This window comes from Lycium ferocissimum, chromosome 11 (assembly GCF_029784015.1).
Source record: "Lycium ferocissimum isolate CSIRO_LF1 chromosome 11, AGI_CSIRO_Lferr_CH_V1, whole genome shotgun sequence".
NCBI lineage: Eukaryota > Viridiplantae > Streptophyta > Magnoliopsida > Solanales > Solanaceae > Lycium > Lycium ferocissimum.
In genome coordinates this window covers 24,560,141-24,578,245 of record NC_081352.1, presented here as the reverse complement: position 1 = coordinate 24,578,245, position 18,105 = coordinate 24,560,141, and the positions used below count along the sequence as shown (strand labels likewise).

The 18,105-nt window shown below is 34.1% G+C and overlaps 2 protein-coding genes across 2 annotated transcripts; one reads left to right on the top strand and one right to left on the bottom strand.

Annotated features, from left to right (window-relative positions):
- The first annotated feature begins 6,566 nt into the window (after positions 1 to 6,566).
- LOC132037434 (uncharacterized) lies at positions 6,567 to 10,145 on the top strand. The gene is made up of 4 exons (XM_059427953.1): positions 6,567 to 6,787; positions 8,246 to 8,310; positions 8,419 to 8,601; positions 8,856 to 10,145. Exons 1-4 carry the CDS (start codon positions 6,675 to 6,677, stop codon positions 9,902 to 9,904), a joined length of 1,410 nt encoding a protein of 469 aa, XP_059283936.1. The 5' UTR covers positions 6,567 to 6,674; the 3' UTR covers positions 9,905 to 10,145.
- A 746-nt stretch (positions 10,146 to 10,891) lies between these two features.
- On the bottom strand, positions 10,892 to 13,921 carry LOC132037267 (large ribosomal subunit protein uL6m-like). The gene is made up of 2 exons (XM_059427763.1): positions 13,833 to 13,921; positions 10,892 to 11,689 (listed from the first exon to the last, which is right to left on the bottom strand). The coding sequence occupies exon 2, from the start codon at positions 11,666 to 11,668 to the stop codon at positions 11,360 to 11,362; it is 309 nt and encodes a 102-aa protein (XP_059283746.1). The 5' UTR covers positions 11,669 to 11,689; positions 13,833 to 13,921; the 3' UTR covers positions 10,892 to 11,359.
- Positions 13,922 to 18,105: the final 4,184 nt, after the last annotated feature.

Below are 18,105 nucleotides of genomic sequence, written 5' to 3'. Positions count from 1 at the left end.
ATATATAATTGCGCTTGCCTTCACTTAAAAACTCTACGGGATCGACACATCGATAGGGAGGTCGGCCAAGCATCACGGTACATAGCCAATAGGGCGCTAAAGAGATGAGAACAACCATACTCAGCACACCTCTGAATTCTTCTTGACATGCAAAATGTTTAACGTTAATAATTCCTCTTATCTCAATTTATGTGGAACAGTTGGAATTTCGAAATTCAAAATTTTAAATTTTGACCGTGAATTTGGATACAAAAGCTTTAAGTTTTCTAAAATAAAATCTATATATTTAGAAACTATTTTTAAAAAAAAATACAAATCACAATAATTAAGAACTTACAATATTTAAAAGGCATATTAAAACATTCGATCAAAGGAACATTGATTGACTCTCGAAATCTAAAAGGTGCCACATAAATTGAGATGGAAAAAGTATCAGATAGATTAATAACAGTGTTATCCTAATGGTTAGATTGAACGCAAACCTTCAAAGATCAATACACCGTCTTTACCTTCTTTGCCAATCAATCACAATAAAAACCAACCCTCATTTTTTTTAGGTGTTTTCTCCAAATCAACAAATACAAGACGAATCATAACGGCACAAATAAGAATATAAATAATCACAATGTATAAATAGATAGTAAATAAGATTGTAAGGGGTCATTTGGTGGGAAACAAGTTATCCCATGATAACTTATTTTAGGATTAGTTATTCCGGGATTAGTTATTCTATTCTCTCACAGGGATAAAATAATACTATAATTCCGGAATCCCTAGATTAGTTATACCACCATTTTATCTCAACCAATCATAAAATAAATTCATCTTAAATATAGTTACGGGATTATTTATCGTTATCACTTGCACTAAATGAGCTCAAAGATGGTTGTTGATATAATAAAAAGTAAAATTTCGACCTTTTTCAATAAACAAATTGTAATACCTTCTTTAACCTGCATGAAGTAACCACACAAAAGAAAAACTTGTCATACGTGGCAAAGGGGCGAGCCACATGTAGTAGTGTGACACCCCTTCGTCTCACATATATTACATTTTGACACTCGCTACTTGTCATACGTATATTTTGACACCCCTTAATGAAAATTTTAGCTCCGCCATTGCGTGGCAGAATTCACGAACAACACGTTACACATAACATATCCAAAATTTACTTTACTATTTGTAAGAAGACCTTGTATTCTGAAACGTACTAATTAGGGGCGGATTTGGATTTTTAATTACGGATTCGACATAACTCAATAAATTTTGACCAGATTATGTATTATGTTAAAATTTCATTTAATATTTATAAATAATCTATTAAAACCTCAATAAACTGCTTAAAGAAAAAACTAGATTTTATAAATTCAAAATGGTCCTAGGCTCCGTCTTTGCGTTCAATGACTCTTTTCTGTCGTAGAAGATTCCGAACCCCAGATTATGTTGTGGTCATTTTCTCTCTCTCTCTCTTTCTCTTTTTTTTTTTATGAATTTTAAAAGAAAGAATAAGATAACTTCACTATTGGCAAAGAAATAAAGTAAATGGACATGCATCAATACAAGGAGGTTCTATTCCATGAGTTTAATAGCTTACCTACAGCAAGATTCATATGATATAATTGACCATGATCTAATGCAAAAAAGAAGACAAACGGAAGAAAGAAGACAGACTTCGGTTTGAAAGAGAATCTTCTATCTTCTCTCTGTTTTATGTTCAAACGTACGTTCCCAAAGTGATAAAGAAACTCTTTTTTGAAAGAGAATTTATCTACGCGTTATTTGTACTCTAATTTAAATGAGAATCCTCCTACTCCTCCATTGTCTTTCACTCTCACGTTCCCAGAGAAAAATTATTATTGATCCCTCCTAATTTATGTGATATTATTTTTTTCTTTTAGTTAATTTAAAAATGACATCTTTTTATGCTTAATTAATGAGAGTTGCTAATTGCCACACCAATTTGACTTAAATTTGGCCACACTTATGTAAAACCACCATAACATTTATTGTACAATTTTAAATTAAGATAAACTTTGAGAAGAAAAGATAGAAATGACATTAAATAAGCATAAATTATTAAATTTGACCTAAATAATCATATGAATTTACTCCATTTGGGCCATTGTGACCAAAATAGTGTGGCAAAAAGACTTTATTGTTAATTATAATTTAACTTTGAACTTTTCGTTCGATATTAAGTGAAATTATAAAGAGCAAGAAAAAGATAGTGAATTTGTGCATGCGTGAAATGGCCTGAAAGTAAAAGAGGTGGACTTTTTCCCTGTGCACGAGATATACCTGATTCAATTTTAATTTTGCAAAAAATATTTTCGCTCTTTCAAACTTACAAGAAAAAGTTCAAATTCATACTTACCAAGACCATATAAAGAGTCCAAATTCCCTTCCCATAGCCGAGGTGGTCGGACTCAACACAATCACTTTATTCTAGTTCTTTCGGATAAGATCATAATGCATCTCGCTAAAGGTCATGGTGAAACGGATAAGATTCCTCCACACTTAAACAGAGATTTTGAGTTTGAGTTTTGAATATAAAAAATGTCATGGTAATAAGCACTTTTGCCTTTAATGAATCTTATAGGACCCAAATCCAGAATAGACGGAACATCAAAGCATACCGTTACCGAATAAGAAATATAAAATTATAATGATAAAATTTAACGGATGGTCTTTTGACCAGTCTCAGCTTTCTCCTCGTAGACCGTAGTCGTGACCAAATGGGCTCTGATGTTAGTTGACGACGACCAAAATATATGACGGGGTACTTAAACTCATATTTTAAAGATATTTTAAACCCATATTTTAAAGATTTTAATTTAAAATTTATGGTTTGTACTCTCGTCTTTTCATTAGAAGCAAATCAAATGGAGACCCACAGATCAAACATGTCGAGAATGGACAGTGACGCAACTGCAAATGAGTCAACTATGTACTGTACTCCCAAACTTCTAAAGTTGGAAAATTTATACCAGGTTATCCTTTTTTCAATAGCCGTATATTTAAAGGTCATCCAGTTTTTAAATATTAAATCTGTGATCAGGATATTAATTTTGAATTTTCAGCTCCAGATCGAGTGACTATTTTGGAATTTAAATCGAGTCAACCTTTTTAAACAAGGCCACGAAAGTGACTATTTGTGTAACCGAGTCAAGAGTGCCATTCAATGGATGTCATACGGGCTACTGGACCTCCAATTTCCAGTAATTAACGCTGCAGTCTCATTAAGCCAGTATGGCATACTTATTTCTAAAAGGGAATAAAAGAAAATCGCAAAGGGCTATAAAACTATTTCTTCCCCATACTTCTTGGGCTGTTACTTGGAATAACACAGATAAGATCACTTGTTTCAATCCCTCTAATTGAATGGCTATGTTATATATAATATGTATATGTAAATGTACATATATATATATTTTAACATGAATAGTCTACTTTTAATATAATCCTCCACCTTCTATCCTAATATATAATATGTATATGTAAATGTACATATATATATATATTTTACACCGAATAGTCTACTTTTATTTCCCGATCCATCGAGAAGAACCAACATTGTTACATTTAAAAAATTTATGGGTTTTTTTTTTTACAAAATATAAACTTATGGGTTAAGTATTATATTTAAAAATTTTGAAATCATGATTTGAAATCCTAAATCATGTCTTTTTGGATGATTGTGGATTTCATCACATGAGATGAAATCACATGTCCAAATGCCTACTTATGATTCTCGAATGTAGGCGTTTGCATTCTGTCCATATTCATTTAACCCACCACTCTATTTCCCTAAACAATGCTCAATTCTATGCTAATATAATTTGACGCTGCTATTTAACTTTTGATTTCATTTATACTACTAGAAAAACTCAAATTATATAGGAATTTTACCTGGAAACTTTTTCCGCAGGTAATTCTTGCGGATTTTCATGCGGAAATTTAAAAATTCCTAATTTCTAGAATATTTAGCTACGAATACGATTTCCTCATGTAAATCCATAAGTAAATGTAGCGCCAAAATATTACCTGGGGATTTATTTGGAAAATAATCCCCAAGTATTACTTTCCCAGGTAATTCCGCATGTAAACAATCAAAAATATAAAAAAGAATTATTTCCTTTAAGAACTCATAGGAAAATCCCCAAATAATGATACTTGCAGATTTATCTAGGGATTATTTCTTGGGGATTTACCTGGCAGTTTCATTATCTGGGATATTATTTGGGGATTTGTTGCTGCGAATTTAGCTGGGGATTTTTACTTGGGAATTTATCTGCGAATTTATTACCCGCAGAATTACTTGGGGATTTTGTTGATGCGATTTTAGAAGGGGATTTAATTAAAGATTTTATTTTCTGTAGAATTACCTAGGGACTTTGTTGCTGCAATTTCGTTGGGGATTATTTCTTGGGAATTTACCTAGAAATTTTATTACTGCGAAATTACCTAAGAATTTAATTACGATTTTAGCTGGATATTATTTCTTGGGGATTTACCTATGAATTGTATTACCTAGGAAATTACTTATGAATTGTATGGCTATGATTTAGGTAAATATAGTTCAAATGTTGATCCCGTGAAGTGGTGTATAGTTTGAGTTGAGTACTACAAGTCATTAAGCATTGTAGTCAGTTACTACTTTTTGTTTCGAGCGAATTCAGTACGAAAATTATTGTCATAATTTTTTTAATAATTAATAATTTAATATGACTAATATAAAAGGATATAACAAAGCTACGGTGCGATAACATTCAACATTTTTCAACTAATATCATCATAAAACATACTAAATATATATTATTGAACAATTTAAGTTTAATTTCTAAGCAGAGAACCGAATAAGCTACATTTGGTATTAATATATATGATGTAACAAACATTTAACTATCTATTCTACTCATGTTACTTCTTCACATATATTTGAAATTATGGAATTCAAATATAATATGTTACTAAGGTAATATTAGTTTGTATTAAACATTAGTATTGACACTTATGTATCAAGTGATTTTATGATTCTATTTCCAAACATTATTTCTTGATTAACTTAGTTATATGATTGAAGTGACTTATATCTTGTTTGGCTAGGCTTCCAAAGTTGTGTTTTTTCAAAATAAAATAAAAATTCAAAAAAGTATTTTTGGTGAGAAATAATTTGTATTTGGCCAATTAATTTAAAAAGCTCTTTTGAGCAATAACTAGTATTTGCCCAAACTTTTATAAAGCACTTCTAAGTGCGCTTTTCAAAAAACTGATTTTGGAGAAATATTTTTTTAGCTTCTGAAAACAGCTTTTGCTACTTTCCCAACAACACTTATTTTCTCCTAAAAGCTTGGCCAAACACTCACATTAAAAATAAAGCACTTTTAGCCTTCCAAAAGCTTAGCCAAACAGACTATTAATCTTGCATTCCTTGTTAGAATTGGCGAAACTATTTTTATTTTTATCAATTACATAACCATATAACGTGTTTAATATCCCTGTTAATTAAGGTTCTTTTCATCTAAGAAATGAATTAAATTTGTAATTCCCGATATATATTAAATGGAACTTTTGTAAAAATGACTCAAAATATATTATGATTATATGCCACCAGAAGATTTGTTTTTTCAAACTCACGGTGGACTATGAGGATTTAGTATTAAAAAAAAAAAAAGGATTACTAGAAGTTCTAATGGATGAGTTTGCTACCAATCCTGACGAGTTTGTTACAAGTCCTGACGAACTATCGAGATTTTTGTATACATTATATCATAATTCTGAAAAAATTATTCACAAATACTAGTGGATTGCCCAAAACAATTTGAGAATTTTTACCAATGCAGGTGTTTTGCTTAAAAAATGATCTCAATTAATCAAAATTAACTGTGAATTTGATAGCGCCATTTTGATACCACCTTAATGATTTTTATTGGTTAAATTCAGCAGAAATCTTCAAAATTCGTAAACAACAATCAAATTCAACAAAATTCCACACAATGATTTTTTTCAAGTTATTTTTTGAACCAAATCAATTCATATCAATCATAAATCAATATGAGTCTTTATTTTTTCGTAACACATAAGAACATGGAGAAGAAGGAAATCAAAAGGAAAAAGAGGAGAAAATGCCACATTTTGCCTGATATATTTGTGCTATTTCTCTTATGGACAAAAACAAAAGGATTGCTAACGGGAAAAAGGATTTAATATTCACAAAATATAACAGATAGTAGTAACTCAAGTGTTTTTTTTTTTTTTTAAAGAAGTAAATTTGAACTTTTTTCCATAAACAAAACGCAAATAAATACGTTAGTGGAAGTTGGTTTGCCTACGTGTAAAATTACAAGAATTTACCTACACAAAGAAAAAAGAAACATATCTAGCAGCAATGACTCGGTCAATCGGTCTTGGCAGTTGGCAACTTTACAATACGTGGCAGAATCAGCGGACGACACGTTGCACATATCATCCAAAATATTGCCACGTGTGTCCTTTAACCTTTCGAAAACCAACCGCCCTTCTAACTTTCAAACTTCTAAAACCCCACTATACATCTTCTTCTCTTTCTCCAACTCTTTTGCAATCGATTACACATATCACAAAAAATCACCAAAATTTTAGTTCTAAAAATTGTTTGAAGGTAGTACTAATATTTTTGAGGATCAGTACTAGAAATGGGTAGGACAATGTTGTTTATACTATGTGTGGCGACGATGTTAAGTGTGTGTTGGTGTTCCGTCGAGAATGCGAAACAGAGAACGAATTGGGCCTCTGGCAAATTCTCCCAGTAAGCAATTCTTTAAGTTTTAATTAGTTACTAGTAGTACTGTAGAGTTGTCTGTTAATTGTTATAGTTTTATTATTCGGAAGTTTTTTATAAATATACAGCCTCTAACATAAAATATTACGTCACGTAGTTCAATATATAATATTATACTATATACATTATATGGGGAACACATTTTACATAATGTATCACTCTTGTATGATAGGGTTACTATAATAGTGTATAAAATGTTTTATACACAAACATGGGCTAAACCGGGTTGTACCGTAGAGTTGTCTCTTAATTGTTATAGTTTCATTATTCGGAAGTTTTTTAATAAATACACAGCCTCTAACATAAAATATTGAGTCATGTAGTTCAATATATAATATTATACTATATACATTATATGGGGAACACATTATACATAATGTATCACTCTTGTATTATAGGGTTACTATAATAGTATATAAAAGGTGTTTATACACAAACATGGGCTAAACTGGATAGAAACTCAAAATATGGGTCGGTGGCGTACACATTTTCAAATATTTTCTCCGGGCAGATGTAGAGCGGAATTTTCCTTTTTTTTTTTTTTTTTTAATGTGCTGATATAAAGATTTCTTAAGCTAAAAATAATAATTGCATGTAGTAACTGTTTAACATTAGACGTTATTTGATTATCCTAATAGGTCCTTAAAGAAAGTGTTAGAATGTAAGCGACTTCTACAGAACAAAAAATTCCGTTACCGGGTTGCTAAGTTGGTTTCATGTTAGCTCAATTCAAGCTTTGATCGATCTGTTCAATTGAGACCTCATATGCGATCACATTCTCTAGTCCGATTATGGTCGAACTAATGAATCAAAGAGATTAAGCACTATGTACTGTCCCTCCTACGTGCTGTTAACTAGTTATATTCCCATTTGTTTGATTAATACAGAGGGGTAGTGAATCACCCAGCTCTATAACTATCGCTTCCTTTTGTTTTTAAAAAAAGAATAGAAAGTTTCTTTGAAGTTAATGTGTGGATCAAATACTAAGAATAAGATGACTAGATGATTCCACAACATATACACTCTACGTATGAAACCCAAACTTACAACAGATTCTACTTTGGATTTGGTAGTGCTATTGGAAGTCTCCACACAATAGGTCATAGGTGTGTGTTCAGCTTCATTGTCCCCCTCTTTCACCCCGTTGTAATGAAAAAAAAAAGTATTTTTTTAAAGAAATGAGCATTGCATTTGGTGATGAGAGATTTAGAATTTCTCTTTTGTGTGACAGAGCATTGCTTCTACGATTGTAAGTTTTACCTAGTAAATGCAATTTGCTTTTGGAAGTTCCCTCTTTAATTTGTTGACTACCAATGGTCGGAAATGTATGATATCTTGATAAAAACAACACATATTTCCAGCATGCAGTTCCAAGATGGTGGGAGAAACTCAAAATTTATTATATTTATTTACTTTAATGTTTAGGTATCAAGAAGACGCGAAAGATGCAGCTTCAGATGCTAGAGACACTATAAGTTCTAATGCGTACGGTAATTTCCCCTGCAATTTCCTCTAACAAGGATTGAGATGAAGCACTGAGGAATGCAATTCTGAGCATCTAAACCTTGAGAGATACTAATGATCAGTTTTGATTGCAGAGGCTTCTCAAAAGGCTAGAGGGATGGCAAACATGGCATCCGACAAATTAGGTGACGCAAAGAATGTTGCTTCCGAGAAGGCAAATCAAGCTATGGATGCAGCCGCCGAGATGGCTGATCATGCCTCGGAGAGAGGGAAGCATAGTGCATCCGGTGCGTTTGACTTTGCATTCGAGAAAGCAGGTAACATGTATGCCAATTATAAACATGACTATCGATGCACTCTAGCCATGGAAATGCATGTCGCTCGGGCTCTCCAAAATTTTTGCAGCAACCGTGTCAGATCCTTAAAAAATGCCCTATTTTTGGAGGATATGACACGCGCCCGTGGACATTTTTGAAGAGTCCGAGCAAAGTAGACGGGAATTTCCAAATTTAGCTATTTTGTACTTCGTAATTGATATGTTTAACATGGTAGTGGACTTCCTGTTTGGCAGGTGATGCCAACAATAAAGCGAAAGAGAAAGCTCATGATGCCTACGACTCGGCCTCCGATAAGGCAGGGTACGCAATGAACACGGCCTCTGACATGGCAGTCCATGCCAAAGAAGGAGCCAAACATAAAGCTTCCCAGGCCTATGAATTTGCCTCTCAGGAAGTGGATGATGGCATGAAGACAGCTTCACAAATGGGCAGCGACGCCAAGGGGAAAGCAGGTCAAGCCATGGACAAGACTTTAGACATGGCGGGCAAGGCCAAAGATAGTGCCTTTGATTCTAGCGGATACGCATCTGATAAGATGAATCAAGCAAAGGAAACGGCTTCACACATGGGCAGCGACGCCAAGGGGAAAGCAGGTCAAGCCATGGACAAGACTTTAGACATGGCGGGCAAGGCCAAAGATAGTGCCTTTGATTCTAACGGATACGCATCTGATAAGATGAATCAAGCAAAGGAAACGGCTTCACACATGGGCAGCGACGCCAAGGGGAAAGCAGGTCAAGCCATGCACAAGACTTCGGACATGGCGGGCAAAGCCAAAGATAGCGCCTATGATGCTTATGGATACACATCCAATAAGATGAATCAAGCAAAGGAAACGGCTTCACAAATGGGAAGCGACGCCAAGGGGAAGGCAGGTCAAGCCATGGACAAGACTTCGGACATGGCAAGCAAGGCCAAAGATAGCGCCTATGATGCTTATGGATATGCATCCGATAAGATGAATCAAGCAAAGGAAACGCTTTCTAGTAGTGCTGTTAATGCAAAAGACATGGTGAAAGATAAAGCGTCCAACGCCTATGACCAAACCATAAAAATGGCTACGGATGCAAAAGACTCGACGAGGGATGTATTGGCTGAAGGGAAAGATAAAGCTTTCGATCAACATGAAGATGCCAAATCAAAGGTTCACGAAACCTGTAAGTCTGCCAAGGAGACAATGACTGAGCAAGCTAAAGAGAAGTATGAAGCTGCCAAAGAGAAGGCTTCAGATGCAGAAGGCAACCTTGGTCAAAAGATGAGAACTAGAAGTACAGAACTATGAGGATTAAGAGTAGTACGAAATCTTTCAATTCACATAGCTTTTGCTGAGGGCTAGGTCATCTTATGAGTTACCCGAGGTTGCCTCTTGTTATGTTTCTTTTGTTTTTTTGAGGTGTCCCTTCAAGTAGACACTGTAGTTGTAGGTTAGGGTAGTTGCTGATGAACTTACTTCTGTACGTTCGTTCCTTCGGTTGAACACACGTAAATCGTAATGAAGAGCATGTCCTTGTGTAGAATGACGACAGTTTTTCAATCCTGTCTTGTTTGAGCTTTCCTGTTTATTTTGGAGCATCCCTGTACAACCAGAACACCTTTTTGGACATGTTTGCGAAAATACGAGAATTGTTCTCTCGTCATGATAAATCTCATTAAACATCAGTCATTAACGTATTCTAGCCCATGACTAGACAAACTTTCGTCCCATAACGCGCCCCAACAGTCTATTTTCAAGAGAGCCTAGGTAGGATGGGGATATCTGAGTTCCGAACCGGACATGAGGGTCTCCCCCGCAGACCCTCACGAGCCCCCACAGGGGCTCTTGCGGGGAATCTTCACTCACTTCTTTCCCTGATATTCCCCCTTTAGCGCATCATGGGCGGTTTACAGGAGATTCCGGCAATCTCCGCTTCCCCGAATATCTTTCCTTCACCTCATCATGAGGGTTTACTGGAGATTCTAGTGGCTCGCTTGGAAAAGTAAAGATACATTGACAACAGGGAGATGGAAAGAAAAGTGTAGACGACAGCCTTAAAAAGAATTTCCAAATATCAATTGGATGGGCTAAACTAACAAGAAAAAACGACTAGGTAACGTTTGATCCAACACAAATGTATTAAATAGAAACAGCTTTTGATTGGCAGTAACTTAACTGTCCTCAGGTAGCAAGTTTCTTTGTCGCATAAGTAGTGATCTGCATGAATAATAGCAATCGCCCTACTCCAACATGGACTCAGCGACATTGGATTCTTCGTGAAAATGCATTGTATCAAACGGTCAGACAGTCCAGCACATTTTTACTATAGCTTCGCAGTGACAATCTTTCCGCACATAGCAGATGGATCTTAGTTCCTGCTTCTCAGCAATCCCATATATCACTTCTCAGTAACACTAAAGGGGCCGACAAAGATTTGAAGAAAACAGTCTAGCTATACAGAGGTATAGAGACTTCAATTACTATGACAGTACAATGTAAGAATGATCTAGCTCTAGTAACTACAGAACCAGAGATTGCACAAAACCCAAACCAGAAAGATGAACCCGAGTGATTTTCCTTCTATTTCCGGGTGATAACCAAGAGATCATGAGAGCCAGTTGGCACAGGGTTTTAAACTCGATGGATAATGGGTCTGTTCATCTACAATTCTACCCTTCTCCACTTAAACCTGGCTTTTGCTGCGGTAGGACTCAAACTAAAGTCGTGCGCTTAACCCTCACATTATGTCCTGCATCTGAGTTATTACTTTGATTTCTTTCCCTGCTTCTTTTTTATGACTTCATCAATGTACATTATACCTTTGCCTTCATAAACTTCAGGAGGCTTACAACTTCTTACAGAAGCAGCAAACTGCTGCACCCTCTCCTCGTCAATACCAGCACAACATATGATATTAGGTTTGAAACAGAACACACGAACAGCTGGTGGAACGGTCAGTTCAACCTCATGGCTGGTACCAAGCTTGAGGTATAAGAGACGGCCTTGAGATTCTGCTTTAGCCTTGAAACCGACCCCAACAGTCTTGAGAAAGCGAAAAAATTTAGCTTCCATTGGATCAAGTTTATGAATGAGCTGAAATGAGAGGCAATATACAGAAAGCAACATCAATAGAGTACCACAACAATGACCTCAACAACTACTAATACGCGTCAATTTCAAGCAAGTTGCATCGGCGAGATAAATCCTAATTTTTCATATTGCTCTATTTAAGCTCGTCCGAGTCCAATATTAGATAAACAAACTAAAAGGCAGTAGAAGTTTCTATATATGTTTTACTGGCAAAGAGAGATACACCAATAGAGTAAAGAATATTGAAGGCCAAAAAGACTAGACATTCATAAAAAGAGAGGACATTATTTTCCTCTGGTGGGAGCTTTAGCATATCATGGCAAATTCTGGATTTCTAACTTTGCAGTTGCACCAAAGTCCGTATCAAACTAGTCCCAAAGTGAAACCCCTGTGTTGCTTAAAAAGCCAACTCATTAGATAGAAGATCACTTCCAAGGGAAGGGAACGAAACTAGTAACCTGCTTTCCGTATTTCAACACTCAGTCCCTCAACAAGTAAGGAGAAGAAAATTCTTTAAAGAAACGAAAAACAAATGTAGATATGAAGATCTAGTGGAAACGGAGAACAAATTTCCATTTTCAGATTTTCTGCAAATAAAAAATGCATCAAGTGGGCAAAAGTTACTTAATTCCTAAACCTTCTCAAACGTCAAAGGCATCATCAGCTACAGTAGGATGGGCTAAACAAATAGTCAGTGTTGTGATATTCACATTCGATGTAAACCTCATTGGAGGAATTACACTTTTAAGAAGTCGCCCCATATGTATCTTGTGTTTTAGAGAACTTGTTAAAGTCAGAGATATCATTCACCTCGGTCATAGGCTGGCAATCCGCCATGCACTCAAGGTTGTGCCTTAGCCGTCGATGAAAAAGGAACAAAAATCATGGGTGATCAGGTTTTAAATCTCAGCAAAAGAAGAAAAATTAGGTGGTTTTTCTTTCTATTTGCCTAAAGTTTTGTAAAGCTACCCGATACTTGTAATGATAGGTGTACCTAAGTGCCCGATGGAAAAGTCATTTTTAACAAACAATCCTGGAAACCAACAACTACGAATTCACCAACTTTCACATATTGGAAGCAACTACCTATCTAAATGCTTCAATTAAGGTTATATACGAATTCGGCCGAATTACGTAATTTTAGTCCAAACTCTATATTTGTAGTGAAAAATTCGCTAAATATGCACAAAAATTAGATTCAGAAAACAGTTACTAACACCTGATGTCACTGTCCTAGAATTTAGAACTCATATAGTTCAACTTGTTTGACTTTCAAAATCCGAACTTTATCTCATAAATTGGGACAGAAGGAGTATAAGATGGGATTCTTTTCATAGGATTCATTTCTTGTCACAAATATTCACTTGTAGCATACCATATTTCAATGGATTGATGTAATTTTTCTACCGCGTGTATATTCCCATAATGATGGTGTTTTTCCAAAATCAAACTTTGTTGTTCAGCATCTTGAACTAGCCATCCCTTAGAAGCTATTGTTAAAAGATCATCAATTCCTAATGAAATGGATGTAGCAGTAGCTTGTTAGAACCCCAGATTTTTTACTTGATCCAGGATATGTGATGTATAAGCCATTCCGAAGTGCTCTATTAATCTTTCTATCGCTTTATTGTGAAAGACCAGATTGGCCCGTTCTGCCATAAGTACCTCCTTATTCCGCTGAGTAGGATTCGACAATGGGTTTGAGTTGGTGATGTAAAACTTCCTTTATCGATCTTGATTCGCGTATAATTCTGGAACTATGGACCTAGCTGAACCGAAGAACCCCGAAGTCCCACGGGTATCATAGAATTATGTTAGGTACCATATGAATAGGCCCGAGAAAACCCCTGTATAGCTTCTTCGATTTCTCGATAAAGAGCAATATCACCAACAGTGGTTCGAACGTATATAAAAAGGATTTGTTTTTTTAGACTTCTAACTATTATAAGATGCGATTCTTTTCATGTCAATATGATACAAAAATACATTTTAAATTATTAGTCAAAGTTCACATTGTTTGAATCTCGAAAAGCGGAAAATGTGACATAAATTAGAACGGAAGGAGTAATAAGGACGACAAATAGTGAGAAGCAAATAATAATACATATTTTGCAAAATATAACAAAGAATCAGAGAGAAAACTCACAATTTGGATTTCGCAGCCGATGAAAATGGAGAAATGCAAGTTGACAGCGAAGGGAGAGGTGGTGATAACTCGGGTTGGCCGGAAATTTGAAATGGATCTGAATTTGTGCACTATGCTACCTGAGAAGAACTTAGGCCTGTTAGTTTGGGGGTCATTTGCACGATTAGCCCTCAAAGGCACTGGTCTTTAATTTTTGTCCCTCAAATTGGTGCTCTTTGATTTTTGTCCTTCGCTTAATATCATGAGGTTTGAGGTTCAAACCCGGCTCAGTCGAAAAAAAAAAAAAAAAAAAAATTCTCAAGGCAGAGTTTCATAGCAAAGTTACCTCTACCTTGCATGCAAAACTCTACCTTAACTAGAGTTTGAAATTCTACCTCAGGCAGAGTTTTGAATTCAAAATCTACCTTAAGGTTTGAAACTCTGTCTGAGGCAAAGTTTTGCTTGCGAATCCAAGCCTCTGTCTTGCGAAATTCCCTCTTCTTTTTTATTGAGTTAGGGCTCAAACCCAAAATCTCAGGGTATTAGGCGAAAAAAATTAAATACCGGGACAAAAATTAAAGACCAGTGCCTCTGAAGGACAATCCGCACAAAAAAATGGTGCGAATTGCCCTTCTTTTGGGGTAGTCTTTAAATTTTGCCCCTCATATTTGTGGTCTTAAAATTTTGCCCCTCATATTTGTGGTCTTTAAGTTTTGCCCTTCGCTTGGATACCTAAGGTTCTGGGTTCGAACCCCCGCTCAGGCATAAAATAAAAAAATAGTTTGGCAAGGCAGGGCTGGGGGAGTGTATGCCGGATCCTGCATAAAGTCCTTAAGAAAAAACTAAAGTTATGCCGGAGGGGGCATAACTTTTCATCAAGGCATAGTTTAGTTATGCCTTTTGGGGCAAAACTTTTCCTTAAAGAACTATGCCTTATGGGACAGACTTTTAATTAAGGCATAACCAAAAGTATGCCCCCTAAGGCTGAACTTTTAGTTATGCCTTAAGGAAAAGTTCCGTCTTATGGGGCATATTTTTAGTTATGGCTTATGGGGCACACTTTTAATTAAGGCATAACTAAAAGTATGCCCCATAAGACGGAACTTTTCCTTAAGGCATAACTAAAAGTTTACCTTGAAAAGTAAAAAAAAAAAATATATATATATGCCTCAAGGCAAAGTCTGCCCCCTCCGGCATAACTTTAATTTTTCCTTAAGGATTGTATGCTGGATCCGACATACACTCCCTCAGCCCTGGCTTGCGAAATTATTTTTTTTATTTTATGCCTGAGTGGGGGTTCGAACCTAGAATCTCAAATATCCAAGCGAAGGGTAAAACTTAAAGACCACAAATATGAGAGGTAAAATTTAAAGACCACCCCAAAAGAAGGGCAATCCGTGCAAAAAAATGAAAAAAATTGTTAGTTTGATATCCAGGGGTCATTTGCACTTTTGGCCCTATTTTGTGTTGTCTTTAATTTTTGTTCCTCAAGACAAATAACTTTTTCGTGGGGTATAAGTTTTATAACTTTTGCATCATATAATTCACAAGTTATGTCCTACACTCTTAAAGAATTTATGCTTTGCTAAACATATGTTCGATTTTGAAGGGAAAATAATATATTAAAATTCAGCATATTGGAAGGACAAAAATTCAAGACCAGACTACTTGCAATTTCTTCATTCGGAGAACCTACGAAAATTGCAAATAGACATTTTGTAGACAGTTAATTAACTTTTAGCCAACATTCGAAATTATTCAGTATTTAGTTATTTTTAATACACAAATAAAAAAAATTCAAAAATAACCCTAGTTAAAAGGCGGAAAAACTCAAGAAAATCCGTGTTGGATTTCGGACATTTATCAGTTCTAACTCTGAACAATTTCGAATCCAACCTGATAAATACTCAATGAATTGTTCATGGAGTTTGAAACTCTATTATATTTTTGCACTTGGGTTGTAAAACCTTAAGCTTCATGAATTGTTCAATAAATATGAATTGATAAAAATTTGAAATACATGAATATATCGTAAATTTGCTACTCTAGCAAATTTTCACACTTATTGTGAGAGTTTGAATTCAATGTATCAATCCTGATATTTAAACTGTAATATTTAAAATATTTTATCTCTGCTGGAATTTGAGCCCTAATCTTCAAAATTTGCACATAGCAAGTGACCAATTATCACACCTCACGGGTCACATACTCTATTAATTTAAGAAGAGTTTGATTGCGCAAATAGAAATTTAATTGTTTGTTATACTTATCTCCTATGCATACTAGCAGAAAAGAAAAGACTATAGTACATTTAATCCACTATCAGTATCATTGAATGGATTATGACATAAACAGTTGACGATTAATAAACAATTGAAGTTGTCTTTAAGAGAGAAAGTAGTAGTTAAAAAAAATAAAAAAAATAAAGGACCTTTATCTATATATATATATATATATATATATATATATATATATATATATATATATATAATAAAATTTGACATAGATAAGGTGATGTGACACCTCTCTGTGATCACTATTCTTATTTATCTTTTTCCTTAATTTTTTTTACCTTTCTCCTATTTTTTTTCATCTTGTGCTATTAAAAGAAAATAAAAAATCAACCCTCAAACAATTCCTTCTACGTTACTCAATTCTTTACAAATACTCAATATTAACTATCATTTATTGTGTTTACGCCCCTTTAGTACCTATCATTACTATAACCTTTAAGGCCTCATTATAATTTCAGTTAATACAAATATATATATGGAACCTAAGAATCACACCTAAACAGTACTGTATCCACCCAACTGAAACGCTAGGTAAGTACCTTTGGGATTATTTTTTTTTCTGTTCTTTATATTTTTGGCCTAAGATATTGTTATTTTGTATGTCATTTTATTTACCTTATTTTTATTTTTTAGTTCATTGATATTTTTTTTGATTTGGTGAATGTAATTCTATTTACTATATTAAATATTTTGGTTATTCATTTATGCTTTTTTTTTGGTTGATATATGTTTTTCTGTTAAGCCTTTTTAGTTTCATTTTGTTTAGGACCTCGAAGCAGAATTTTCTATCGATTTACAAAATTCTTTGGAAGAATCAACCTTACTCTATGCATGCTCTCTCTCACATCGTAGAAAGATTTTCACACTATCATTCACCAATTAACTTTGGTTGAAGGTGCAGTTAATTGAAGTTTTTTTCCTAGAAAAAGAATTGATAATGAAGAAAATTGAAGTTTTGCAAGGTTCAATAAAATGGAGATATATGAGATGAAACAAAAGTGAAGACGATGGAGTCAGGGTTATGGAGGCATTAAGCGACGACAGAGATGGCTTTGGATGGAGGAGGTAAAGGGAGAGTCATTAGTTTTATTTTATTTAGGTCTTTACTATTGAAGAAGAAATTACTCAATGAAGAGCGAAATCTGTAAAAGAGTGAAAATAGAGAATCGAAATCAAATCTGGCGAAGAGTGAAAGTAGATGAACAAGTATACCAACAATCAGTAAATGATCAATAGTATGTATTGAGGCTCGGACAAAGTCCTTCCTCCCTTGTCAAAGTTTATTTTTCTTCACAGAGAAGTGATTACTTTTATAATTCAATTTCATAATAAATAATTTTAAAAGTTGTAATGTTGACTATGATCTTTTCTACTATTTGCTTTTATTTTGCTCCTACAAATATTGCATTTATTAAGATCATTTGATTCCCAAAATAAAAATATTTGTGTGTAAATTACAAAGTTTACTTTCAAGTAACCAAAGAAAGACAAATAAAAAAGTAATTGAAGGATTAAAAAAAAAACGAAACAAGGAAAAAGAAAAAAAGGAGTACTATAGTGCTACAAAATATTACTTAAAGAGGGAAAATGGAAACAAAAAAGAAAAAAAATTGAAAAAGGTGAGAAAAAAAAATGAGAATATGCATATCTTAGATATAATTAGTCAAAGACATAATTATTTTTTAAAAATATCATTATTGTCATTTTAAGAAAAGAATGAACTAATTGACTAAGAAATGTTTATCAAGTTTTACATAACAAGATTTGCCTATTTACTGGACTTATAAGTATGGTGCTTGAAGTACTGAAAGTAAACTCATGAATATCATCTTCTTTTTTTTTCTTTTTCTTTTTTTTATAAGGAAAAACTAAGATAAAAGGAGAAGCACTCATGGATATCATCTAAAATATTTATATTTTAAATTTAATCAAATTTACACAATTAATTTTTGATATACATATATAGAAGATTTATTTTATCTTTTCTATTTACAAAATCT

Bases quoted from the DNA above. Each gene is read 5' to 3' on its own strand.
- LOC132037434 (XM_059427953.1), top strand. From the start codon at position 6,675: ATGGGTAGGACAATGTTGTTTATACTATGTGTGGCGACGATGTTAAGT. The intron at 6,788-8,245 runs GTAAGCAATTCT...TTTAATGTTTAG, and splicing joins GCCTCTGGCAAATTCTCCCA to GTATCAAGAAGACGCGAAAG. The intron at 8,311-8,418 runs GTAATTTCCCCT...TTTTGATTGCAG, and splicing joins TATAAGTTCTAATGCGTACG to AGGCTTCTCAAAAGGCTAGA.
- LOC132037267 (XM_059427763.1), bottom strand. From the start codon at position 11,668: ATGGAAGCTAAATTTTTTCGCTTTCTCAAGACTGTTGGGGTCGGTTTC.